This window comes from Neopelma chrysocephalum, unplaced genomic scaffold (assembly GCF_003984885.1).
Source record: "Neopelma chrysocephalum unplaced genomic scaffold, ASM398488v2 Primary Assembly neopelma1_23b, whole genome shotgun sequence".
NCBI classification, from domain to species: Eukaryota; Metazoa; Chordata; class Aves; order Passeriformes; family Pipridae; genus Neopelma; species Neopelma chrysocephalum.
Genome location: NW_020897692.1, coordinates 13,332,126 through 13,359,323, shown reverse-complemented (window position 1 = coordinate 13,359,323; position 27,198 = coordinate 13,332,126). Strand labels below are relative to the sequence as shown.

At 36.4% G+C, this 27,198-nt stretch overlaps 1 protein-coding gene across 5 annotated transcripts in view; it reads left to right on the top strand.

The window, feature by feature from the left end:
- FAM135A (family with sequence similarity 135 member A) overlaps positions 1–26,944 on the top strand; it is an 84,016-nt gene extending 57,072 nt beyond the window's left edge. For 4 of the 5 annotated variants that reach the window (XM_027697902.1, XM_027697873.1, XM_027697884.1 and 1 more), the window contains 10 exons: positions 4,344–4,417; positions 4,707–4,861; positions 5,115–7,431; positions 9,456–9,616; positions 11,717–11,808; positions 13,813–13,910; positions 19,156–19,307; positions 22,041–22,151; positions 24,038–24,151; positions 24,892–26,944. In XM_027697902.1, coding sequence (XP_027553703.1) covers positions 4,344–4,417; positions 4,707–4,861; positions 5,115–7,431; positions 9,456–9,616; positions 11,717–11,808; positions 13,813–13,910; positions 19,156–19,307; positions 22,041–22,151; positions 24,038–24,151; positions 24,892–25,097 — 3,480 coding nt within the window. In that variant the 3' untranslated portion in view covers positions 25,098–26,944. The remainder of the gene's footprint in view (positions 1–4,343; positions 4,418–4,706; positions 4,862–5,114; positions 7,432–9,455; positions 9,617–11,716; positions 11,809–13,812; positions 13,911–19,155; positions 19,308–22,040; positions 22,152–24,037; positions 24,152–24,891) is intronic. The other variant, XR_003536601.1, reaches the window with a different exon arrangement.
- Positions 26,945–27,198: the final 254 nt, after the last annotated feature.

Sequence of the window (27,198 nt, the reverse complement as noted above, 5' to 3'; positions counted from 1 at the left end):
TCCAGGAAAGATACTGCTAATGATTATGTATTCAACTTCTTATATGCGGTTCTTTTTAAAATCTGTGATGTAAGTCATCTTCCCTAACTCATAAACACCTTAATTATTGAACTTTACTGCAATTATTGTAGGGAGTATAAATCAAAGTATTTAATTATACTGTGTGAATTGAGATATTGCACATACTAAAAGTATTTCTGTGATGCTTTCCAGTTTGCAAAAAATTTGAATAGGAGTTCCCTTCCTCCCTTTTTTTTAAAAAAAAAATATAATTTGATTTCATGGCCTATGAAATGGTTGCATGACCTATGTCCTTCTGAGTTGCTGTTACACTCACTTCTTTTGTTATCTGTCACTGTACTTTTCTGGATACCTTATGATTCTCCTGAGAATTTATATTCTGAGAATTTGTGTAACCTTACTTCAGGAAATGTACAATGATCATGTTTCACTAGAGCCCTTATCTGCACATACCAAATGATGCAGGTTTTATGGGTATTGAATTTAGTTGAGATTGAAAGATGACCTACTAATTCTTCTCTTGAGAGATTCTATGTTCATATTTAGAATCATAGAATTTTTAAAGTTGGATAATATTTTTGAGGTCATCAAGTCCAACTGTCAACCCAGCACCACCATGTTCACCAGTAAACTATGTTGCCAAGTGCCACGTCCACACATTTTTTGAATACTTCCAGGGATGGCGATTCCACCACTTCCCTGGGCAGTCTGTTCCAATGCTTTACAATCCTTTCTGTGAAAAAAATTTTCCTATTATCCAGTCTAAACCTCCCCTGGTGCAACTTAAGGCCATTTCCTCTTGTCCTTTCATGGCAGAAGAAACTGACTCCCAGCTTGCTACAACCTTCTTTCAGGTAGTTGCAGAGAGCGATAAGGTCTCCTCTGAGCCTTTTCTCCGAGCTAAAGATGACCTTATACTTCTCATCTTAAAGAGTCTTATCTGTCTTTTTTGTAATAAAGTTTTGTTGTATACAAAATTCTGTTCCTCTGATTAAACCTTTCTATTTTGGAAACAGATACTCTGAAGTGTTCACTACTGGATGCCAAATCTCATTTTATTTTATCTTTTCTTCTTGCAATATTTCCAGATTATACTTCCACAGGAAATTTCTCCCTGGGAAAGTTTTTATTTTTAATCTCAGGTGAATGAACCCTTTTAGAAAGTGATTAATCTGATTGGTTTTGTGTTATTTGTGGTATTTTTTGTTATTTTGTGGTGGTAGTGTTAAAATACCCCCTGGAAATACCTGCCACCTGTATTTGGTCAAATGGCTTTCACCCTCTTTGCATACATGCTTATAAAACATGTATTTCTGCTGAAGTGTTGTTTGAGTATTTAAATTATTTTTGTAATCATTTTACTCATGTTTATTTAAATGTTTAAATATTTAACTATTTTCAGATACTTGGAGTAGTAAGCACTACATTAAAAAGTCAGGAACACTTTAGGTATACTGGAACTGTCAACTACATTATCATACTTCTAAGGTTTACAACTGTGTTTTATTGAAAAAACTGCCCAGAGTGTGTCACTTTGTATTACTAAATGTTTGAACACTAAACTGGTTCATCTCTGTTCCCTAGTGACATCTTCTGGTAGGTCTAAACATACTCTTCCAGAATTATTTCTTTCAGTTTCACTAGTCCTAAAATAGGAGAGGTGAAAACTAAGATTTCTGACAGCTAGTAATAAATGTGCAGAGACACAATGTATATTCCACAGCAGGTTTTATATAAAAGTCTTCTGTTTACATTGGGAGAACCTTAAAAACCATATATTTAGCAAGTCTGTTGGGATTAGGAGTAGCAGATACAATTCCCTCCTGCAAAGTCATTGTGGAGTCAGCAAAAACCAGTAGCACCTGCATCAATGGCACCAGCTGGGAGTCATTCTGGTTCTGCAGAGCCCATTTAACAGCATCGTAGCAAATACCTCAGTCCTTCAATAAGTTAAGCACTGATCAAACATAATAAACTACTGTTGATTGAGGGTTTTTTTCTTTCTTTAGTATAGACTTATGCGGACTTTTTGAGCCTGCATTCAACTAGTTTTATACTGATGCTATTCTTCTCAAAGCTGTCTGGAGCTGGCAATCAGATTTTCTTCAAAAGCACTGGAATTACTGGGATTTATTGAAAACAGAAAAAAAAGCCTTACTTCTCTGTTTGAAAGAGTGGCAGAATTCTAAAAATTTGGTCTCCATATAACTCCAGTTACTTTATGTGGTAAAGTGCTCACATCTAACCTCAAAACTACCTTGCTTGCTTCCTGGGAAACAGCTGTGTGCTCTTTTCATGACATATACCACAGAAATCTACTAATTTGGCAATGTTCCTGTAACTATTACCTGATTGATTAGAATCTTCAATTCATTTTTAAATTGCTTAGTTTAGAATAATAACATCCACCCTTCATAATCAATTGTTCTAAAATTTAGGATTTTTGCTGTAAAATTATCTATTAAGTCTATTGTATAAGTCTTCTCCCTTTCTGGGGGAAGGGTTGAGGATTAGCTCTGACAAAATCATGTATTTGCAATGTAAATGTCTATTTAGAAAAACCAGCTGGGAAAACGCAGTGAAGTACTTAAGAACACCAATTCTAATCCTACATGTGTATGCATAAACTCCTAACAACAAATTCTGAAGAAAAGCAGATTGAGTTCCTTGTCACTGCTGAGAGTGGACGTTGCATTTACAAGGAAGTATGGAATTTAGTGTTTTCTTTTTGCTTCAAAGCGTTTTCCATGACTATTTAGAGGTGATATTATGACTGAGTTTAATTTCATGTAATACAGCTAAATAAATTCTGGGAGGTTGGGACAGGACTTTTCAGCTTCTAGAGCAGGTTGGAGATTGGGGGTTTAATGTTTGTGGTTTGGGGTTGGGTTTTTTCTTAAGCACCTTGGAACAATTTTTTTCCTCAGATTTTCTTGTGTTAAGAAAACAAAAAAAGGAAAGTGTAGAAGCTACAGAACATAAACTTCATCCAAATGGTACTCTCTGAAAGTATACTGGGCAGTATATCAGGAGGGAAAATGAACTCCCCTGCAAGTGCTTATCTCTGACCAAAGTTGATGTGGTCCTGAACGCCTGATGTTTGCCAGTTAATGCATAAGATTTTCCTAGTGCCATGTTTGTGCTCAGGGTGGAGGCAGATGCTGGCCACAGCTCTGAGGGAAAGTGCTAAGAGAATTAAACTAGATCTGATGCTTCACCATATACACTGAAAACTCCCACAGTCTGGGAAATTCCATAACTTAAAGAGGAAAACACAGAGTATATTAAAGATATAAAGGCCAGGAAGTGGTTGGTAAATAAATTATTTTTTCAGTAGACTAACATATGTGATTCTCTAAGTGGAATAGAAATTTTGTTTTAATTTATACAAAGAAATTGGTGTTAATGCACAAGCAGTTGCCAACAACCACTACATAGCACATTCTTTTTGATTTGCTTTTTTTTTGATGCAGGTGATTGGGCAGTTGCAAAAATAAAATGCATATAGAATGAATTAGTATTTATATAAAATACTGGAAATGTGAGAAGTCTCATTTTGCAAAACCTTAACTTCGGGATTTCTAGATACTGCATTTTTAGTACACTGATTATGGTTTTATTTGTAGTAAGTTGCTGTACAATTCACGTGCTATTTCAACACTATATATTGGATGGTAAAAAAATATGCTCCCCTGTGTTATTATTAGTAACCTTTTAATATTGTATTGTTTATTGACCTCAGCCAATTAAGTCTTGAATACAGTGCTTATAATTAACATACATTCTGTTACTGTCTTCATCACTTGCAGAAGAAATATTTACCAACAAAAGATTTTTTTGCTCAGTAGTTTACTGTGGGCTAGAGACTATTTGTGGAAAGTTTGAAACACTTCTCCGTATTTTGAGACTGCAGAATATTTAATAGGTTTCTACTTCTGAAGGTAATCCTCAGGTTCATTCAGAAGTGTCCATTGAACAGTCATTTCCTTTCTTCTCATTGAAATATCTCACAATATTTTTGTGTGTTTTTGTTTCAGGTGAGCCTGATTTGGATGATTGGTTGATTGGCAATCAAGTTTTCAGCAGGCAGTTAAATCTAGTGTAATTCCAAGTTATCCAGTGCACAAATTAAAATTCTTGTTTCAGTCTGTAGTCTTGTCTGGCATCGTCTTCCCTCCCACACAGATAGAATACTTCAAAAAAAAAGGGAACTGTCTATATTATACATACAAATGAATAACATTGATGTGCAGGAATGCTGGTGGATTTTTTTAAGTTATATGTAATGTAAAATAAGCTCTAACTTCATTTGGATCTTGCAGGTGCGCAGATTTGCAGAAGCATTCTTTTGTTTTGAGCATCCTAGGCAAGCTGCTCTTGCCTATCAAGAACTACAGTGAGTAGCCTTTGGAAGTACACAGTATGTAGATGTAGAACTGTTATCCTGTAGCTTTTGTTGAGAAGAATTAGTCTTGCAAAAATACATAAATTGAAGAGAAACTTACGTTCTCACTACAGATTTAAAGTAATGAAAGTTATATAAGAAGTTATTAAATATTAAAGTTATTAATAGCTAATTAGTAGAAAAGTTTCTATTAAAGTGAATTAAACTGTAGCTAATTTCTGTCAGTGTAAAAATAAAAGAGTTCTGTTTTTTTCAGGGAAGACTGTTTCCTTTTTTTCAGTGCTCAAAGTCATCTACAGATGTGTGCAGCTATCAAAAACACTTCCTTCTGCAGTTCTCTTCCACCTCTCCCTATTGAATGCAGTGAACTAGATGGGGATATGAACTCTTTGCCTATTATCTTTGAAGATCGATATTTAGATTCAATTACTGAAGGTAAACACACCTCACAGTAGTTTCCTTTTTGAAGAAATGAGCAAAAATTATGTAAAACCTGAGTATATTTCTTTAAATTTCTTACTGGCTTTAAAGGAGTAATTTATTTGCTTGAATATGGTTTTTTAGCTTGAGTTGTGAGGATGTGTAACATTCTATAATTGCTAGTGTTTTATAGCATCAGTTATCTGCATAATATTGATAAACAATCCTTTTCTTTTTCCCCTCCCACACACTCCTTTTTTGGTGAAAGATCTGGATGTACCCTGGTTGGTGGTTCAGAGTCTTCCAAGGGCAGAGTCCAATAAACTGGATAAATTTGAAGCTGAAGAAAGTTTTGTTGCTGGTTTTACTAGCCCAGAACTGAAAATAAGACCTGCTGGGGCTTCCATGTTTTGGCATTCAGAAACTGAAAAGATGCTAACAAAAGCTTTGAAAGGGAAAAATGAAGATGCAAATAAATCCAAAGTTAAGGTTACTAAGCTCATGAAAACAATGAAACCTGAGAACACAAAAAAAGTCATAAAACAGAACTCAAAGGACTCTGTGGTCTTAGTAGGCTACAAATGTTTGAAAAGTGCAGCACTGGAAGATGCCTCTAGAAGCTCAGAAGGCAAGCCTTCATACAATGCTAACGAAGGGCTGGACCCTACATTAGGTGGATTTCCTTGTGATACAAAGACCTGCACCAGGCAGATAAATCAAAGAGAACTTCCATTTTTACCATCTGGAACTGAGGAAAAGGCTGCCAAGATTGAAGGTGACCAACCAGGTCCAAGTAGTCCTGTGCACTGTGAAAATGAGGCTATTTTTGATAGACTGACTATCTCCCAGACAGGTTCTGGAACTACTCAAGCAGATAGTGCTTTACAGCAGAGAGGTACACTTGAAGGTTGTCATGGTGGTCAACCAGCTTCCTCAGGAGTCAGGACAATTGAGGTCAAACCAAGTAATAAGAATCCTTATGAAGGGGGGAAAGTAGTGGTTCACATTGGATCATTGGCTGAGTTTCCGCAAAGTGGAGTGCATGGAGAGAATTTGCAGACACTCAGTTTTCATCCTTCAGAATCTGGAAATAAATTTAATTCAGGAGAACAGGAGCCAGTCCTTGAAAAAGAAGATGCCCATGAGAGAAACTGTCATCATACCAGTGACATCTTAACAAAAATGAAAAATAATCTGCCTACTCTTTCTACGAAAGAAAGTCAACTTTCTGCAAGTGGAGACATGACTAAATTACCAGATGTTAGTGTGACATGTGCCTCTTCTAGGTTTTCAGATTCAGGTGTAGAAAGTGAACCAAGTTCTTTTGCAACTCACCCCAACCCTGATCATGTTTTTGAAAATATTCAAGGGCAAAGCACATACAATGGTGAGAGAGTATTTCCTCAGCCTTTACTAAAAGCGGACTGTGCTGTAAAAAATGCAGTAGAAAGCCATTGCACTGAGAGTACGAGTGCTGTAAGTGAAATACAGTCATCCCTGACATCCATAAATTCACTGCCTTCAGATGATGATGAGCTGTCACCTGATGAGAATTCAAAGATATCTGTTGTACCTGAATGCCAGCTAAGTGACAGCAGAACGGTATTGGATCTAGGAGCAATTGACTTGACAAAATGTGATGACAGTAAAACATCAAACACCAATTTGCATCAACAGTGTGTTGTATTTTCAGGGCACTTGGATAACAAAACTCTTTCTATACATTCCTCGCTCTCAGGAACAAAAGATCAATTACAGTTAGACGTGTCCTCATCTGAAACAGCTACTGACGTGAAAAGTTATAGCTCACAGGCAGACCCTGGCACAACCTGCAAGGATTCTCAGGACCTTGAAAGGCATCCTAATGCTACAGAAGAAACAGTTAAATTGCATTTGGAAATTACTTGTATGGGTGAGCCATCTGTTGTTTCAGGTTCTTCATCTGTAAATGCGGTGTATGAGGTTGAAAAAACAAGTGAAGGAAAACATAACAAGCCTTTAGAACTAAAGGAGACAACTGAAGAACTGTCAATAGCTAAAAGTGAAACTGGTACAGATAATCCTTCTCCAACCGGTAGTGCTGACATGGTAAAACAAGGGCTTGTCGAAAACTATTTTGGCTCTCGAAGCAGCACAGATATTTCAGATATTTGGCCTGTGGACAACAGCAATCCTGTTAGCCCTCAAAAGGAGGCATATGAAAAAGAAATTATTTGTTCTTCCCAACAAGACGAGGAAGAAGAGGAGGATCAAGAAATGATTGAAAATGGGTATTATGAAGAAACAGACTATAGTATATTAGATGGAGCTTCCAGTGCTGACCAGGATCATGGCTTAGCAGAAGAGAGAGCTCTGAGATCTGAAAGGATTGATAGTGGACACCTGCAAGATGTAATGACTGTGCCTCCTGTCTGTACTCCTGGTTGTCTGTCTTTTCCATCTTCTCTGAGAGACTCTCCTTGCAATGTTATCTGTTCTTCAAAGAATAAATCTGATGCAATTACACAACAGCCAGGCAGCACATCCTACAGCTCGGCATCAGCTGTTTCCTGGTATGAAAGCTCCCCAAAACCTCAAGTCTTAGCGTAAGTGATTGTTCTAAAAAAAAGTTTTTTACTTTTAGAAATTAAGTTAGTATAGTATAGAAGGGAAAAAAAAGCATGGTTGGGCTGTAAGGTGTCCCCAGGACTGTGCCTTGGTTCTGCTCAGGTAACAGCGTGTTTTAGATGTTCACTTAACAGTGTGCTAGCACTGAATTCCTTCTGTTGGTTATCTTGTAATCTCATGTGCTTTGGCAAACTTCAAGCAGAATACGAATTTTTTTGTTTCTCTAATATGTTACTTTAAAAAAAAAATTCAGCTGAAAAGTCATGTTGTAATGGATACTGAGCATAAAAATAGTGTTTAATGAAATGAAAACTGTTAAAATAGCAAGCTTGGGAAAATATGCTTTTCGTTTAAAAACAAAACCAAAAACATTCTGTAACTGGTTATCCGTCTGATTAGTTAAGTGAAGCATGTGCAGTGCAAGCCATGGTAATGGCTGTATTTTTAAATCTTAACTTCAAATATCAAAAATGTAACACCTTGGAGATCACAGTTACTCTGCAGTTCAGATACCAGGAAAGCCAAATTTAGAGGAACATCAGGGATCCTCTTGCTGTAAACATAGGAGTTTCCCTGATAACCCCCCCCGCTAACTGAACATGGGAAGCAGCAGCTTAATGTGTTGTAATGGAAGTAAAATGTTGCTATCAGAGAAAAGAAAATTTAGAAGACAGGTAGAAACAAGGAGAATGCTTTGGAGGCAGAAAAGACCAGATAGTTTGTGAAAAGCAGCTGAGAACAGGAGGAAGGGTTGTGCAGTCAGTGGTCGAGGAAAACAGGTTCAAAGTGGAAAAATAGCTTCTGAAATAGTGGAGAGTGGAGAGCGTGTACTGGTGTGGACTGGGAGAGATGAAAAGCAGAGACTACTCAGGTTGTTCTGTAACAATAAAAGAGTGAACTCAGAATAAAATCAAGGACTTGGCCTTGGGAAGAAGCAGTGTCTTCTGGAGCATGAGATAACTGTGAATCCAGAAGGCATGATCTGCTCTATAGAGAACCAGTTTTGGTATGTTCAGTTCAGAAAACGTGCCTTGAGTATGAACTCGGGCATCTTCTGCTGCGGAGTGTTAAGACCACCTGCCAGCAGTGATTTCTGTTTAGGCTGACTTCATTAAGGCCTGTGCCTGCCAATTAGTGAGGAATGAGCTAAAGATAAAGCTGGGAAAACAGAGGACAGAAAGTAGAATCAGAGGGAAACAGCAGGCGAAAGAGGACAGGATACAGCATGACACTGTGAGGGATTGTGCAGAACAGAAGGATTAAGGAGGGAAAGAAGCATAGGAAAGCATAAAGCTTGAAGGGCTGCAGGAAACTGATACACAATTAATTAGGTAGGAAGGTCATACACAAAAAACGAAGGGAAAGGGAAGAAAGGGAGGAACACAAGGAGCTCCCAGCACATGGGGAGCTCAGCTGTTAAAAACCTTCTAGTTTTTGCCTTCATATAATATGTAAAGGATCAGCAGTCTGGATCTGGCTGCTTCTGAAGCAAGTGTCAGCTATTCAGCCTACCAGAGGGACCTTATGGTGAGTGATTATAGCACTGACTCCAGATCTCTATTTACCTAGGAAATAGGTTTGGCAAGAATTATCAAAAGTCAGTGGAAATCTTTACCTTGACTTCTGATTGGTTATAATTCCTGTAGTTTTGTTTTTGCATGTAAACAAAACTGTTGCTTGGTCAAGACCAGAACTAACCCAGAGTCTTCAGTGGTTTCAGAAATACTTCAGAGTTTGCAGACATGTTCAAAGGAGAGAAGAGAGTAGAGCTTGAGATACAATTTTTGTTGCAGAGGAAAAGAGGTTGTAGGAATCTGCAATAAAAAATATTTTGAGGAAATAACTTGTTTTCTGAAGATAGTAATTTGATAAATATATTTTCCTTTGTATCAGTTACATGGAATACATAGCAAAAAGGCAGTAGAATACAGTTTCATAGAAGACCCCCCATTTGTCTAGCGATAGTAAAAGTTATTTTATCATAAATGTGTTTTTGTTCCAGTTTCCTACAGGCCAAAGAAGAATTGAGGCAACTTAAACTTCCTGGATTTATGTATAGTGATGTTTTCAAACTGGCTTCTTCGGTACCTTATTTCAGCATGGAAGAGGATGATTGCTCAGAAGAAGGAATACATCTTATAGTCTGTGTCCATGGCCTAGATGGTATGCTGGGAAAAGGGATACTGAATGAGATAGTAGTTCATATTACCAGTGAGGTTTAGCTTGTGTCATTCGAACTCTGAACTGAACCCTTCTGAAATAGGTTCACTGGAGGGAAATGGGAATCTGACATTGAACTGTTATATTTGACAATGTGTTCCATAAAATCTTTTAAATTAAGAATTCTCTGCAACATTTGTCTTTAGTAAAACTTCCATGCATATAAAAACTATTTTATGCCATAGTTCACATTAGGTGCATCTTTTATGTCATAAAGGCATTTATCCATGTTGTGGTAATAGAATGGTGTTACTGGCAAAACTGTTTTGTTTAGAATTGTCAGTTGTCAAGGAAAATGAAATAAGTGTATCTTGTTAGGAAAGAGAATAGTACAATAGTAAAATGCAGTCAAGTGTCTGTAAGGTTTCGAAAGATTAGGTCACTGAATCACAGAGTGGTTGATGCTGAAAGGGATCTCTGTAGGTTGTCTAGTCCAACTCCCTGCTCAAAGCAGGGTCACCTACAACAAGTTGCCCAGGACCCAGCCCAGTTGGGTTTGTTGAATATTTCCAAGGACAGAGACTCTATTGTGGTAGAAATGAGAAAATCTCTTGCTAATTGAAAGGGTTGGAAAGATCAAATAGCTTGAATATATTCACCTGCTTTTAGTTCAAAGTGTACATGCATATTAAGAAGTAATATCCCCTCTAGTTAAGGTATTTCTGCCATCAGTGTTTTTATGGTTTTTTGAGATGATGCTTAAATTAACAATGTAATGAAACACAAGAGGGCAGTAGAATAGAGTATTGGACTGGACTGACACTGCAGAGGCACCTTTTTCATTTTTCAAAATTCTAAGCTTAAAAAAATAAAATAGCAGCGTAATTTTTCTCCTTTGGGCAGAAAGCAGCCTTTGCTAAGCACTTTTAAAAAAGGACTCAGAAGTATTCCTTCTTGCTAGCGTAGATATTCAAGTGCTGTTGTGGGCCTAGAATTGGCACAAAAGTTAATTTGACCAAAAAGCCCGTTGTTGAAAAAAAAATTATGTTTGAAGCCTTAAAAAAGTCCATATAGTTGGAATTTTCTTATGAAATGGTGAGTTCATAGAATTTCCTATAAGTGTAGTGGGTTTGTAACCCTCCCTCGGAGGGAAACAGAACTAGGATAGGTCACCTGATGTATATTTCACCAATAAGGTATTCCATACTATGTTACATCAGCCCGGATATAAAGAGACGAGAAGGAAACAACTCCTTCCTTCTCTTCTGGGACAGTTACGCAGGATAGACAGCTGTTTTTCGGAGGAGGAAAACAACTTTGTGGGGAAGTAGTCTTTATTGTCAGTCTTCCCTGTGTGCATAGTGCTTATAGTTCTCTTTTTCTTCTCTATGTAAATATAAAACTGCCTTCTCAGCAGTCTCGGTTTTGCAAGTTTTTTTCTTTCCCCCTCTTCCTTCCTCCTTTTCCCTCTGGAGGGGGGGAGTTGGGTAGAGTCTCGGTGGACACTGGCCATTCAACCAAGGTAAACAATAACAATAAGTGACATATTTAAATAAAAAACTTGTTTTCTATTTAAGGCAGAAAAGGTACTCTTTCTTCAAAAGCATCCATGTTAATTGACATAGAAAAATCTTCAGGGTGCTAGTTAAACTAGCATTTGTTGTCTTGGGTACCAGTCTAAAACTATCTTTATCTGCTGACAGTCCAGTCTGCCTTTTTATTCTATGAAAATGCTCCTTCATTGAATTCTTTAAGCTAGCTTTGGGTCCTTTATTTGACTTTTATCAAAATTAATTAGATTTCCAAGAATATAATGTTCACAGTGCTACATATCTGTTGGATGCTAAGACAAAATCAAACATGACTTCCTACATCCTTGCTTTTTGAAAAGTGTTTGCATTGAATGGCATTTTTATAGACCATTTTGTCACTTAATTTGACATTGCGGTTTATCCTGTGAAGTCTTAATGAATTTAATTAGGGCTGAGAATATAATTAGCTGTGTTTAAATATACATTTGTACCATAGATTCATTTCAGTATTCTGGGTGCTTTTATTGCAAGTTAACTTTATAGGATCTAACTTTTGGTTTTTTCTTTTAAGGTAACAGCGCAGATCTAAGATTAGTGAAGACTTACATTGAGCTAGGCCTGCCTGGAGGAAGAATCGATTTTCTTATGTCTGAAAGGAATCAGGTATTTGCCAACTAAAAAAGAATTTTTGTAAAGCGATAAACAGCATAGACCTTCAGACATGTTTATTTAATGGCACTATTGTGTTACAGTGTACCACATTTTATGTATTTTGATTGTATTCATGGAATCCATGATTTGATCTGTGGCTGACCTCAAAGTAATTACAAAACCTTATATGTTATTGAACATAAATATTTAAGGGTTGCTGCCATTTTGTTGTGTGTACTGTGTTTCTTGAGTTCTCAGTGTAAACTATTTGGATTGTGGGTAAAATGTGCTCAGTATTAATGGTAAAGATGGTGATAGTGAAAACTGGTGTGGTAAGAAGGGAGATGTGTTATTTCAGAGGATCTGATAAATAAAAAAATACCTCTCTCTTGTTCTTTCGTCAGTGAACTGCGAGATCCACATCGTAACACTGAACCAATATCAAACTGCCTCTTGTGTTAACTTTTGGGGAATTTTATTATTTTCAGGTGAAGTAAACTTGACAAAGCACAGAAGACCAATTTTTACTTTTTGTTTGTGTGTGTGTGTGTTATATTGTATTAGATGTACTTCAGGAATGAATTAGAACAAAGTCTTTTCAATGGCTCAAACAAAAGGTTCAATTAGTGCAGTAACATTTTTCTGGCGGCAGCTCCTGGGATGCTTTGTGACATGTGCCAAGCCATGCTTTCTCTTCTCTAGCCCTATAGGTTTTGTCAGTCAGCAGTTGTGAGACTTTCTGATTTGTGAGCTCCATTGAGACCACTGAGCCTAGTGACTACTGACAGACTTTTCTCCTTAATGTTAGCTGACTCTTTTTGAATGTTTTTACTTCCAGTTTCCACAGCATACAGTTGAGATTAATTCTGTGGTTCATATACATTAGTAATTCAGTTGCAAAAAAGGAAATTGAAATAATTTCCCCTACAGCTTGTTTTGGAAAAAAATACTCAATAATCATTCCTCATTCTCTGCTTCAGTTAATCAAGTATTTTATAAACAAGTATAATTTCTCACTCGAGGCAACTGAAGGGACTTAGCCCATTCAGTATTTCTTAGGATCAGATGTGAAATGGTTTCTGTCCATCCATGATATCCTTCCCCGCCTGCTTGAAAGGTCTTGTCATTTAAATTGGATGATCAGAACTAGAAAGGGCATTTAAGATGGTTGTGCACTATGGACTGACAAAATGCTATACTGATATTTTCTTCCCTTGCTTTCCTAATGTAGCTGATTATATGCAACACAGATTATTGTTTGCATATACAGTTAGGGCTGGTTTTCCCTGTGTAACATTGGTTTGTATTCCTCACCATTTTATCATCCAGGTATCCAGTACAATAAGATTCTTCTGAAATTCTGGTTGGTTCTGGATTTGATTATTCTGGATATTTGGTTTTGTTTACAAACTGACATCTCATCTCCTTCTTCCCTTTCCCAGATCATTTACCAACATGTTGAACACAAAAGATTTTAGCACAGATCCTTTGGAACTTCTGTTGAAGAGTTTTAGGCAGCCTTTGCCTATATCTTTTAATTTCTTGCTAATCATTGTGGAGAATCAGCTATGACCGGGTTAAGGCTATAAGGACTTTGTTTATTTTTTCATTTTGAATAAACAGTACTAATGTAGACTTTTTCTGCTGTTGCCATAATTGTCTCACTTCTATTTCATGGGCAGTGTGATTTAGTTCTGAATACGCAGCTTGGTCTTCTGTCTCACTACAGATAATCTTACATGTAGAGGAAGGCTTAGAAATCAGGCTGGCTGTGAGTTAATGTTAAGATTTGTTTGGATAGTCTTACAGTAAAATGTGTATCACTATCATGTTAAAAGAAGACGACTTGAAAAAGTTGTAACTAGCTGTAGTGTTTGTATTCAGAGTTAATATGGATGTTTTTATTTGTGTGCTGTTGATTAAAACACTGAGGTATAAGAATTCAGACTGAATGCAGAATGTATATTGCTGCATTAGAAAATACAGTTATTATTTTTTATTTCTTTTATTTTACAGAATGATACCTTTGCTGATTTTGATTCCATGACAGATCGTCTTTTAGATGAAATTATACAGTATATACAAATTTATAATCTAACTCTTTCAAAAATCAGGTAATATCTGTTCTATACTATTTATAGAAATAAACTTAAAACTAGAGCCCTGGGTTGTTCTGAACTGTGATGCTCAGGAGCAGGCCATAAGAGAGTTGGGAAAAAAAAAATTTGGGATGGGGGAGGAGTAGGGGAAGAGGAGGACAGTGGAGAGAGAGGGAATTCCCAGCTGAAAGAAGACTGAACAATGTTGTAAACTCACCTAGTCCTGTTGGTAGTTTTAGGTCAGAGTTAAGCATTACATTTAAGGAATTGCTGTCTCGTGTTTCCACAGATCCTGCATGATAGGGTTCTGCAGAAAAACAGATAATATTTTGAGAAAGTTGAAGGAAACTGTAATAGCATTATGCCAGCTTCCTTCTGATTTTATAATCTCTTCACCAAGTATGACATAGCAGACTGTTTGTCTTGTCATTCCTACAGGGTAATTTCATCTTGTGACGTTTAAGGGCAGCTGCATGAAAATATATTTCATCATTTTTTATGTTTTCTGATTATTTCATCTGCTAAAGAGCATGTTTTACATCTTATTAGAAGACTCACCACAGTCTATGTACTCCTATTTTCTTTTTCATTTACTTCCAGGGAATGTCCATTTATTTACTCAAAATAGGGTGCACATTTGGGCAGACTACCTTTTTAACTCATCTGTGTTGCTGGAATTAGCTCATCGATAGATGTGAAAGGAGCTAATTCAAGCCTGACTTCATTTGTTTAGACATCCTCAAATTACTCATCTGGAAGGTATTTTGACTTGCTAGTCACATGCATTTGCTACAAGTTTCTGCACAGACATGTTTGGTAGGCCTTACTCAGCTGGAGAAAACATCTGACATACTTGAACATAATCTCACTGTTTAAACAAATGTTTCTGCCTTAAAATAGGCAAGATTTGACATGGTTAACTTTGTCAAACTGTTGATCTAAAACTTAACAAAGCACTCTGATCATACTTGTGTTACACAGACTACACATTAGCATCCTTGGTACAGGATAGTTCCATAAGCCACCAGCACACACCAGTGCCTTCTCTCTCATGGTGTAGTCCGAAGGCTGTTGTGAGCAAACCCACCCAGTTACCTTCTCCTGGTTCATACCTGAGAACTGAACTCTTGTTTGCTTTTGGTTTGCTTCTCTCCTAAGACTTTCAGTTTGTAAATATTTTTTTAACTTTTATTTGTTACTTGTCACTTGAAAGAAAATGAAATTACGAATTTTTATTTTAGTTTCCTTTTCAAGGTGTATACTTGTCTTGGGCCCGGCTGAAGCAGTTTTGATTTCTCAAGTTTAGCTTTTCTTACGAGAAAGTTAAATCTGTCAGAAAATCCTGCAGCTGTTCCCTGGTAGCTACATGAGAGTGTTGGCAGAAAGACATGTGCTTCTATGCAATTCCTTGAAAGGATGACCTAGAAAGCCCAGAAAAGCACCATTAAGAAATCCTCTGTTCAAGTAGCTGATGCTTTCCTCTCTCATTCTGGTTATGCCACTGTAGAAAGCAGACTTTGTGGTAGTTACCCATGCTCTCCTGAATGATGCTGGTTTCTCCTGATAAAATCTCGGTCTCCTAAAGGAAGTGTTCTCCCTATGAGTGCTGCTCAGTAGCTCAGTCAAATCAGACATCAGTTTCCAGATCTATGATGATTTTGTATGGCAAAAAAAGCTGACATCCTAAGGTTGGTGGATTCTGTCTTGCTTAAATAGTGGGATGTCAGCATCCTGGAGCTTCAGTGTAAGGAAAATGATGTTCACAGTGGGAGTTTCGGCTTCCTTGGCCTTGGGTCTGGATGGATTTATTTTCATACTTCTGTATTTCCAGTTTGCCCATATGCTTTTTCTTTTGTTTCTCATTTACTCTTTTTTTCTTCCCATTCTCTGTTATTCGTAACACTGACTTTCTCTCCTGAGTTATAAAGATTGTGCTTCTGCAGTGACCATTAATAGACCGTTGGGGACCTCTGCCATATGGCACCTGTGTCTGCACTCTGCCACACTACACTTTATTCTGGTGATACACAGTTCAAGCTGTGCAGAATAACTACTTGTTATTAATAGAAACTGTAGTGAAACTAAAGCAGCTGTAGACCTGACTTGTTACTTCACTGCCAGATGATTGTTGTCACAGATAAAACAAAATCAGCTCAAGTCAAGACAAGTCTAGGGACATTCTGAGATTCTGCACTGTCAGGTAGATGCAAAGTCTTGTGCCTTCAAGTAATGGCAAAATCCCGTTTCCTGTGCTATATTCTTGTACTGAGAAAAGAGAACGCACTCCCTGTACCATTATAACACAGAGACATATTATAGTGTCAGCTTCAGTAAACACTTTCGGTATGACCAGAACTAATACCAGTTATTGCAGCACTTCACTATCTAACACGTGTGTTCATCTCTGAATAAAATCTTTGTGCTCACTACAATCATGTAGCAAGCATGAGCTGGAAGCTTGATTCAAGCCAACTGCAATTTGTCTTATAAGAGAACTGTTAGGTAAAGAATCACAGGACTCTTTAGGTTGAGGGGACGTCTGGAGGTCACTGGGACCAGTTACCCGCTCATGCCAATGCCACCTTCAAAGTTAATGCAACTTCGAAGCGTGTCAAATTGCTCAGTTAGACCCGTTCAAGTTTTGAGTGTCTGCGAGGACGGAAGCTCTCCCAGGTAATCACATAGCTAGGAAATAAACCCCATGGTCTTACATTGTAGTTTCAGAAACCATTTTGCTCATATCAGGTCTTACATGAATTTCCGATGACCTGTATTGGACTTTGACCTCAGGTGGATTATTCAGCTTGCCATCCTCTTCCCTAAGTAACATTGGCTCACAAAAATTTTTTAATGCTAGGTATATATTAAAATATCTGTTCATTGTTTCAGCACATTATTGATTATGGGTTTTGATTGATTTTTCTTCCATGAATTTTTATAGTTGGGCAGGATTTTTGTTTGTTAGCACAGAATAATGAGGTTTTGCTGTGTCTAATTTTCTAGAATGATCTGAATTGGTAGACTTGCGTCTACCATATAAAACCTGTAATTCTGTAAGCTTTAGTGTGTTAATGGTATCATATATTCAGAAGATGGTAATATTGCCACCTGGTGTTCAGAAATGCATTGCTTTTGCAGAGCATCCCATGAGTAGGATGGATTACTTTTTTGTTCTACACTTTCAAGATGCTTTTTGAAGGGTTTTCCTTTTTCTTTCCTTTTTGATTTGAGCAAATTCTTAAACCTTTCTTTATTAGAAAACAGTATCAATGTATTACATGTTCACCTAAACATCCGAATTTGACCACAACATACTACTGTAACCTTTGTTATTTAAAGTCTTTTCAAATTAAGTACAGATGTTTAATCTTTGAGGTACGTTCACATTAGCTAATTGTGAGCACCCTTTTTTCTGCAAGTGGATCTTTCATGTTTCTGAAGTTTTGGTTTAGGGATGCCCATATTCTTGAGGATGATAGGATTGATTGATGGATTGCTGCTTTTTGCCCAGAAATTGCCATTTGTTATGATACAATATAAGAGTTTCTCATCCCTTTATGACCTTCAGTAAATACTGTCTGAACTGTTATAGAACTGTCAACATCTCTGCTAATGTTCAGATCTTCTTTAGAAAACAATCTCTTTTATTCAGGAGCAGTTACGTCATGCAGATCATCTTCAGGATGAACTCAATTTCTGTGGCATTTGTTTTTAAATCTGTGGGTTTGTTGCTCTTGTGTGAACTTTATGATGTACTCTGAGAAAAGTTTTAAATTTTAGTATTCAAGAAAACAGCTCAGTATTTTGTTTTGCAAATGCAGTGCTGTTGTGCTGACACCACAGAGAATACATAATCTTTCATTTCAGAATTAGGCAAACATAGCAAGCTGAGGCTAAGAATTTCTCATATTGAAGCAATTTTGAAAATCTAGTAGTAAAAGCAAATGAGAAGAATATACTCATATGCTTAAGCTGTGTATTGGTGATGAACAAAAAGTCTGTTCTGTCATTGAAATGCATAATTATTTCAGAGCTTAGGAGTTGAGGGGTGGTTCTGCCATTCTATAACCAAATGTTTGAAATGTTTCATTTACCTTTAAATTGGAATTTTCCAAGTCAGTGATTCTTGCTTGGGAAGCATTCAAACAGTCAAGTGATCTTTTAGCACTGTATTTTTTACAGATATTACAGGAAGCTTTGTTTTAGCTATTTTTGTTGATTAATGTGATGATACAGAGCAAACAGGAAGGATGATCTTACAGGTATAATATTGTGGCACATATGTGATCCAGCCATGATAGTTCTACTATATGGATGGTTTTCTGTTTTCTACATGTCCTGAGATTACATCTGTGACACAGGAAGGCACATTTTCCTTCTGATTTTGTGAGTCTGGTCTCTAGCATATACTCTTTAAGTCACTGCCTAGTGTGGTGTGGTCCTTATCTGAGCAGAGATCTGTAAGCATGATAACTAGAATTGCTTTATTTGTAGTGTCCCTTTTAAATAAATGCTTTATATAGACTTGTGGATATGACAGTAGGCACCTCAGATTAAGTAATATTTATTCTTAGATACATGAAGCTAAAGAGTCCCATCTATCTTTCCCTTACATTGCTTAGCCAGGGAAACAACCAAAAGTAATATTCTCCTGGCAAAATATTCATATTCTTCAATTGCTCACTCAAGCTGATAATCACTTCTTTTGGTCCAACTGCTGAGAAGATCTAAGATGTTGTTTCTACTTTTAAATAATCAGGTTCAATTAAGTAATGGGGTTCCCCCTTATAGGAGTACTTTTGGAATCTGTCTCCACTTGATTGTTTCAGTAATGCTCCTACATTTATCATACTGGATGCCATCACATGCCAAAGTAGTGGTTTGTTCAGTCATGCACAGCTCATAAAATATTTTCTGAATACTTGGTGCCAAGAGAAATGAATCCAGAAATAATCTTGGGTTTGGGTGGGAGATGCTGGTGGAAGGATATTTTGCTTCTGCTAGGTTTTCAAAAATGCCGTATAAAGTAATTGTGGAGGAGCTCAGAACATGTTTGTAATGAGTTTGTGCAGCTTGAGCGATATGGACAAGCTGTGCTTTCTTGTGACCTAAAATACAGGTTCCGAATGGCAGATTTTCATTATTTTTTTCCTATACTCTTTCAGCATTTCATGACACCAGTTTTCTTTTTCTCGGTCTGAAAGAAAAAAAAAAGATTGCCATAAATATCTGTGTTATACTGTTTTTTATTTTTAAACAGCTTTATTGGACACTCACTGGGTAATTTAATAATCCGTTCAGTGCTTACAAGACCTCGATTTAAGTATTACCTCAACAAACTTCATACCTTCCTGTCTCTGTCTGGACCACATCTTGGTACCCTCTACAACAGCAGTGCTCTTGTTAATACAGGTGAAGTATTATTTTCAGTAGTATAACCTTAGGGGAAAATATGTCTTTGAAATACATTTAGCAATTTAATGTGAGGTGCGCATTTCTGCATTACCGTGATAAAGTGCACGTTTCACTGTCATAAGAAGAAAGAAAGTATCAACAGAAGGATCTGTCAACCATGCAAGAGATGGTTGACCTAAGCATTTTCCACTATGTATGGTTCAGGTTTTCTGTTACACCATAAATAAACTCCAGCTTTAATCTGTTGAGCTCGATTTATTATAAACTGAATTTTAATATATTTAATTTGCCAAACAAGTAGGTAAGATACACTGAAGTGATTTTGAATCACTAGTGTCTTTTCTCTCTGAAAAATGCCTTACAACCTGCAGTGTGTTTCTGCAGATGTGTTTGTACCTTATGAATGTCTCTTTTTCTAAAGATTAAATATAGTTCTAGAACTTGTAGAAACTGATGACTTTTGAAATATATGTTATAAAATGCTTTCAGGTAGCATCAAATTTTTGTATGAAAACTTGTTTCTGAGATTGCCATCTACCTCGGAGAGCCCAGCCCTAAAACAAGTAACACCTTTTTCACTGAATAGAAACATGCTCATTAAACTCTTTAGTCAGTCATAGTCAGTCATGGCTAGGCTTCGTGAACAAAGATTTGGGAAGGGCTCTACCCACGTTTCTTGCAAGCGCGTTGGTGGCTAAAAAGGCCAATACGAGAAAGGCATGACCGGTTGCAAAAGGCACAGCAGAAAGACTCCTTAGATGGTATATTCTGCAAGGCTCGATTCTTTCTGCGTTGTCTTTTCTCCTCAAGGGTGATCCTGCGTGCTTTCTCAAAAGCATCAGCAGCATTATAGATGGTCTGTCTCCAGGCCTCCCGATTGGAGGCCAGAGTAGACCAGTTATGGTGATCAATATGCCCGAGGCTGAGTTGTTGCTTCAGGGAATCCTTGTATCTTTTCTTCAGGGCTCCTCTCATGCGGCAGCCAGTGGCAAGTTCACCATAAAGCAGGATCTTAGGGAGGCGGTGGTCCTTCATCCTGGAGACGTGCCCTGCCCAGCGCAGCTGCGTTCTCAGTAGCATGACCTCAATACTTGTGATTGCTGCTTGTTCTAGAACAGATGTATTGGTCACATAATCTGACCAGTGGATGTTTAGGATTGTACGGAGGCAGCGTTGATGGAAGCGTTCTAGGAGACGCAGGTGGTGGCGGTAGATGACCCATGAAAACTCTTTAAAAACACTCTAAAAAATGTTACTTGGTTTAGTGCCAGTTTATTTATTGATTATTATTTTGTTACATGTAAAAACGAGGAGGAAAAAATTAACTTGTGTTGAGCTTAAGAGAAGTGGACAAGTATTGGTGGCTACCTAAAGTTACTGTTTGAGTTTATGGGAGGAGGGAGAATGAGAGCTTTTTTAGTTTGGTTGAAATGGTTTCTAGCCCTAACTACACTACCAGAGAGGTTCACTTCAGGATTAAGACATCTACAATATAATTCCCTGTGGGTAGCTACTGAGCATTGAATCCTAGTGTATCTGTGGACAGTGTCTCTGAAGTACTCTAGTCTGTAACTGAATCTCACCCAAATCACCCAGAAGTGTTAGCATTACTTTGCTTTTAGAAATTGTTGTTTTCTAGAATACAAAGGCAGGGCTGTTTGCTTGTTTATATAGTCACTGGCAACTGACTTTCAGTCAGCTCAGGTTAAAGCTGTCAGAGTATAATCCAAAATATATTCACTGAAAAAATAAAGATTTCTGGAGAATTTTATCTCTTTTGTAGTTGAAGAACATCCAAAATGTCCTTTTCATGTAATAGTCTTCCTTTACATTTTAGACTCTTTTTAAGATTGTGGAAAACACCAAGATAATAATAAGTAATGGTTATTGAACTCTAAATAACTATACTGCATGTATACATTAATAACTACCAATAAATTTACTGGAAAAGGTTGCCCAGAGAAGTCATGGATGTTCAATGTTCAGGGCCAGGTTGGATGGGGCCCTGAGCAGCCTACCTGGTCTAGTTAGTGGCATCCCATGGCTAGATGATCTTTGAAGTCCCTTACAACCTAACAATTCTATGATTCTATTCCATGAAATTTCTATTTAAAAGATAACTATTTCTCTGAGAGTTGAATCAATCCGTAAACCATTCTTGAGGCAGTAGGGGCTTGGTTGCCTGCTTTGCTTTTGCATGGAGAGTGAGGTAGATTTTCTGAAAAGCCAGTTAGCCACCTGGGTCATTGACTAATAAAGAGAATACAGCACCATAGAAAATACTATATTATCGTATTCCTCAGAGAAAATTCTGCTTCCTTTTTTCAAGCTATATGTAATGAGTTCAGTTTAGAAATATGAGAAGTAATGACTGTTTAGTGCTATGTATTTGAACATCAGAATGTTCTAATATTCTAAGATTATTGAAATAGAATGTGTATATTGCCTTATGGCTAACATTAGTAAAGATTTTCACTTTTTGCAAGTGTAGTTAATCTTTATAGGCAGGCATGTACATTAGTGGAAATAAAGACCTTCATGTTTCATTATATAGATAAACAGGAAAGAATAATGAAAAAAATTAAAATGGTTTCTGGGCTTGACAATGCTTATGAAAAGTAGAATTTACATCTGAGAGCCTAAATTATGGATTTTACATATTGTATTCATGTTTAATTAGTTTTCATGTTTTATTGTGGATCTGTACTCATGTTGTACCTAACAATGCAGGACTGTGGTTTATGCAGAAATGGAAGAAGTCTGGTTCTTTGTTGCAATTAACATGTCGAGACCATTCGGATCCACGACAGACATTCTTATATAAACTTAGTAAAAAAGCAGGTAAGCTTTGTTAATACTTCCTATCTTTTAACAGCCACTTTGTATAAATGTGAATAGGAAACCTAAAAAAAAAAAATTGTTTCCAACAAGCTCCTGTTTCGGTTTATTTAAGAGTTACTTTGGCTTTAATCCCATATTCTTCAAGTTAAGTAAACAGTAAACCATTTTTGTTGCAGAGGTGTGGACTATTAGTTTGAAAATTTTCTTCCTGACTAATGAGCAAAAGTTCTGAGTGCAGTCACTATACTGAGAGACAGATATGGGGTTTTTTATATCTATCTATCTGTCTGTGAGTCACTGTGTGACGAGTCAAGTAAATATACATACATTTAGGATTACCTGTTTCTGTATCTGCCTTTCTTATCTATGTTTTGTTGGGGGTTTTTTTGCATGTGTTACATCACATGTGAGAATGAAGAGAGTATATTTAAATGTTGATAGACATAGACTGATGTTCCTCTAGACATTCCCCAGGATACCTCTTCCTTCTTTAGATTTATTGAAAGATCTAGGCAGTTCACTTAGAATCACAGAATAGTTTGGGTTGGAAGGGCCCTTGAAAGGTCATTGAGTCTTCCTTGTACATTTTACATGAATGCTAATGGATATTTCACTAGGTAAAGCGCATATAAAAATAAACCTCAATACAAGATAAGTAGACTCCCAAGGAATTTGCAAAACTATTGCAGATTAGCCTGCAGAGAATTCCTATGCTTGGTCTATTTATTCCAAATTAATTCTTTTCAACTGAGTACAAAGTTTTGGAACTGGCATCTGCATCTTCGTATAATATTTGCTGCAGTTATTTTTCATCAGATGTCAAATAAAAAACTCCAGTGATTTGGCTGATCTTTTGCAGCAGTGTTGTTTTTTTCCTGTTTGAAGAGAACTGGAACCAGGATCTAGTTTGGATACATCTTCTCTATGTTTTTATATATTTACAAATTACTTCTTTCCCCATTTTCTGTGAAATCTAGGAAGATGCATCTACTCTTTGACATACTAAAGTTCTTTAGCATTGTTTCTGTAACTCACTTGATTTGGAGATCTAGTCTTCATCACATGGAGTGTTAAAAAATATTGAAAACTAGGAAACAACCTTTGTATTTAACTGTAGGTGGCTATGATATTCAGAAGGGGCTGTTCTAAGGCGAAGGCAACTTTTTTTCCTAAAGTGCTCCATTGTATTTGGCCTAAAGCAGATGGGCAGCACCTGAAATCTGCTGAACCTTTTTAGAGAAAACATAACAATTAAGTGTCTTAAGGACTGTAACTGTGTCGTTACTGGGGGTTCCTACCTTTGCATCATCTTACTATTAGCATGTTTGTCCAAGAAGTAGGAAGTCTGAGTTTAGATATAAAGGTTTCGTTGTATCGGGGGGTTGTATTGGGTTGACCCCACACCTGTGCTCGAGCTGGTTAAACCTTACAGTGAGGCAGTGCCTAATAGAGGCACCTGCACTATGTGGGCTGTATCATGTATGTGCAGATGCTAGGCATGAATTCTGATGCAGCTGTTGACTGAAACATCAGTGAAGGCAAGGCACTATCTATCATTAGATTTCTTTAAGCCATGTGAAAGCTTGACTCCCTTCTATCACCCAGAAACCAACCACTGTATTCCCAAGAAGCAAGATGGGTATTTGAACCATACTTGATTTAGATGGGAAACATTACAATTGTGTCATGCCCATGTGTATTAAATGTTGGCTGGTACCCAACATCTTGTTATTTTGTAGCTCTACCTATTGTAATTGATTTTTCTGCCTTTTTTGGCAAGATCTTGTAATGAAACAGTACCAAATTTTGTTGTAAAATACTTAATTATTCTGTCATAATTGTCAAGGGATTCACTGTAATAGAAATGTTTTTCTCTTTTCTTGTAGGTCTTCATTACTTCAAAAACATTGTGTTAGTGGGATCTCTGCAGGATCGTTATGTTCCTTATCACTCTGCTCGCATTGAGATGTGTAAAACAGCTTTAAAAGATAAACAATCAGGTAATAAATATCCTGCAAAAGAAACAAACCACTCAGGTTAAAACCTCACAGTTATCAGTCTCATCCCATTTAATTTTGGGTGGTTAACTGAGGCACCTCTATTATGTGTTTAGACACTCTGGACTTACTTTGTAGTAATGGGGAGAGAAAATCCATGTCGGAGCTGAATTGCTTTCTACACCTGTCCTGTTCTATTACATGCAGAAGGAGATGAGACTGAATAAATTTCTAGCTTACAGACTTTGCTTAAAGTTAGGTGGGATGGACACAGCCTTCCTCCATGAACAGGGAGGACAAACGGCTTTGATTTTTGAGGATATTAAGTTGTAGTGTCAAGCCCTGGGCTGTAGTTACTTGAGGCTTAATAGTAACATGAAAAGAAAAGGTAGTTTTCCCATTTTCAGTGAGGGTCAGTAGTTGTTTTTACTGTTGAGACATCCTAGCACAATTGTATTCTAGCATTATATATTGGCAAATAAATAAATTTTACATTGTGCTCATCAGTATTTATTACACTTTCTCACTATAAATGTACAAATACTAAAATGCATAGCTTAAAATTATTTTTCCAACATTTCTGGAGGAAATTAAACTTCCTGTATATTCTACCTTAACAGAACCACAGCATAACACATTTCATTACCTCTCTTACTCTTAATGTGTTCTTTTTGAGTTCAAGGTCAAAGAATTGTTATTGCTTCTGGTGATTAACACAGTACAACTTTTTTTTTCCTCTACAGGACCAATTTATGCTGAAATGATCCAGAACCTGCTTCTGCCAGTTCTTCAAAATAAGGAATGTAATTTGGTTCGTTATAATGTAATTAATGCATTACCCAATACAGCAGATTCTCTCATAGGGAGAGCTGCACACATTGCTGTTCTTGATTCAGAAATATTTTTAGAAAAATTCTTTCTTGTTGCTGCCCTAAAATATTTTCAGTAAGAAGAGCATTGTAAGAGACTTGGTTATTACCTCATTAACAGATGAATTCAAATAATGTGTGGTGTTAAAGTATAGCCTAAGCTGTATTTTAAGAGATATTTATACTTTTTATATGGAAGATAATTTATATCATCCACACTTAGGGCTTTTTAACATCAACTTTACTTTCTAGGTAATGTGGCTGTGCAATATTTTTTTATTTTGTTCTTTTTACTTTTCTATTACTTTTTCTTAATTTTGGGTACCTAATTATTTGAAGATTAAAGCACAGTGTGTACTTTGGTTGGTTTGTTATTGGCTCTCAGACTACAGAAGTCAATGTTACTTAGCTACATTTTACAAGAGGCTTTAGATGCCAAAAATAAATTGGATTTTAAAATTCTAATAAGGTCTTACGTGTTCAGTTGTTGTATTTTAGCACTGTAGGAAGTTTAACTGGAAACACAATGAGCTGCTAAAATACTGGATATTTGAAAATGACAATACTGCGGGTCTCGCTACAGCTTAACAGTTTTCTACAAAATCATTATCTTCATTGTTAAATATATTATGCCTGTGGGAATATATTTTCTACTGATCTCAAAAACATGTTAGTTTACATACACAAATTTTATTACTGGAACTTTCGTTTTCAGAAGCAAATGGCAACTAAGGATTTTTGAATGTTCAGTGATAGCTGCCTTCAAATAATTGGGGTTTTGCAAACTATTAAAATGGCTCCCTACTCTGTCAGTTCTTCAGAACAACATGGACAATTTTACATGGACTTCCTTGTATGTAATTAAAATAAGTAAACATTATAAGTTTCTGCAATACTTTTATGAATTTAAGCAATTTTTAAATATTGTTAAAACATTTTATTGACTACAAAGTATTGTAAATATAAATCAGTACATCTTCAAATGGGACAACACTGTAAACTTTACCTGTTTGGTGACACAGATAAAATGTTTTTTGATATACAGGAATGTTAAAGGTCTATTGACTTTCTACTGGTGCTGAATAGCATTGTTTGGTTTCTCCTTCCTTCCCTTTTCTCTGTTTCAGACAATAATTCACTACAGGTTGGGGAAAAAGAGTTACATGTGCATTCACTAATAGTACACTAATTGTAATGAACATTTTTTGAAAAATATAAATTTGTTGTAAAATGCATGTTTATTTTTAGCATTGTGTTATTGCATCTGGTGTTAATAAAATGAACAAATTACTCTAATGGAAGCAATTAAAGAAACTGAAATGTTATGCTAATTACCAAATCCTTGGGAGGCTTTTTTGTATATAATTAATAATTTTGTACTTTTGAAATGAATATAGCAATAATAGTTTATAATGAAGTGATTTTGCATTTGATATGGTTTGTTGTATAATAGTCTTTGTAATATATGGGGGGTTTTTTTGCCTGCAGCACACAGGATGCTCAAATGGGTATCTACAGATCAGCAATGTACACGCTGTAAAGAGTATTTTATTAGAATTGTGTTAGCCAAGTCCTTCTGACACAAAGATGTCTTAAATACATTCTCACTATAAAAATGTCTATTTTTATTAATAATTTTGTATTATAATGGTACTACTAGTTCTAAATGTTTAAATTATGTTCTGGTATCTCAGCTGTCTTTTATTTAAGAGTATTATAGTAGTTAGCTAGTGGCTAAACTTTGAATATCCATTTAAGGGCGCTAAAGCTACAAAATATTCCTTGATTTCAAATGAGGATGTTAAACTGCTCTTAGTACACAAGTATTTAGATGGTTCTGTCACTGTTGAAAAATGTCTATCTTCCTTTCTGTCTCTGGAAATCTGAAAATATAAAGCATGCTTTTGTGATCAGCAAAGCAGAAATATCCTGGCAGAAATAGTCTTTTTTTTTCTTTAATAGTAGATCCCATCCACTTAAGGAAGCTTGAATTAGGTTTGTTCTTTGAGGAGAACAGACGGTGCAGGAAATCATATGATATTAGCATATAAGTTTATCAAGGAACAGGACAAATTACGAGAACATTAAATTCATTTTTTCTCCCCTCATTTGTATTGCCCAGTGCAGTCCATATGTGGTCTGGTAGCCCAGCACGTCCTCGAAGCATATGAAGTTCATATT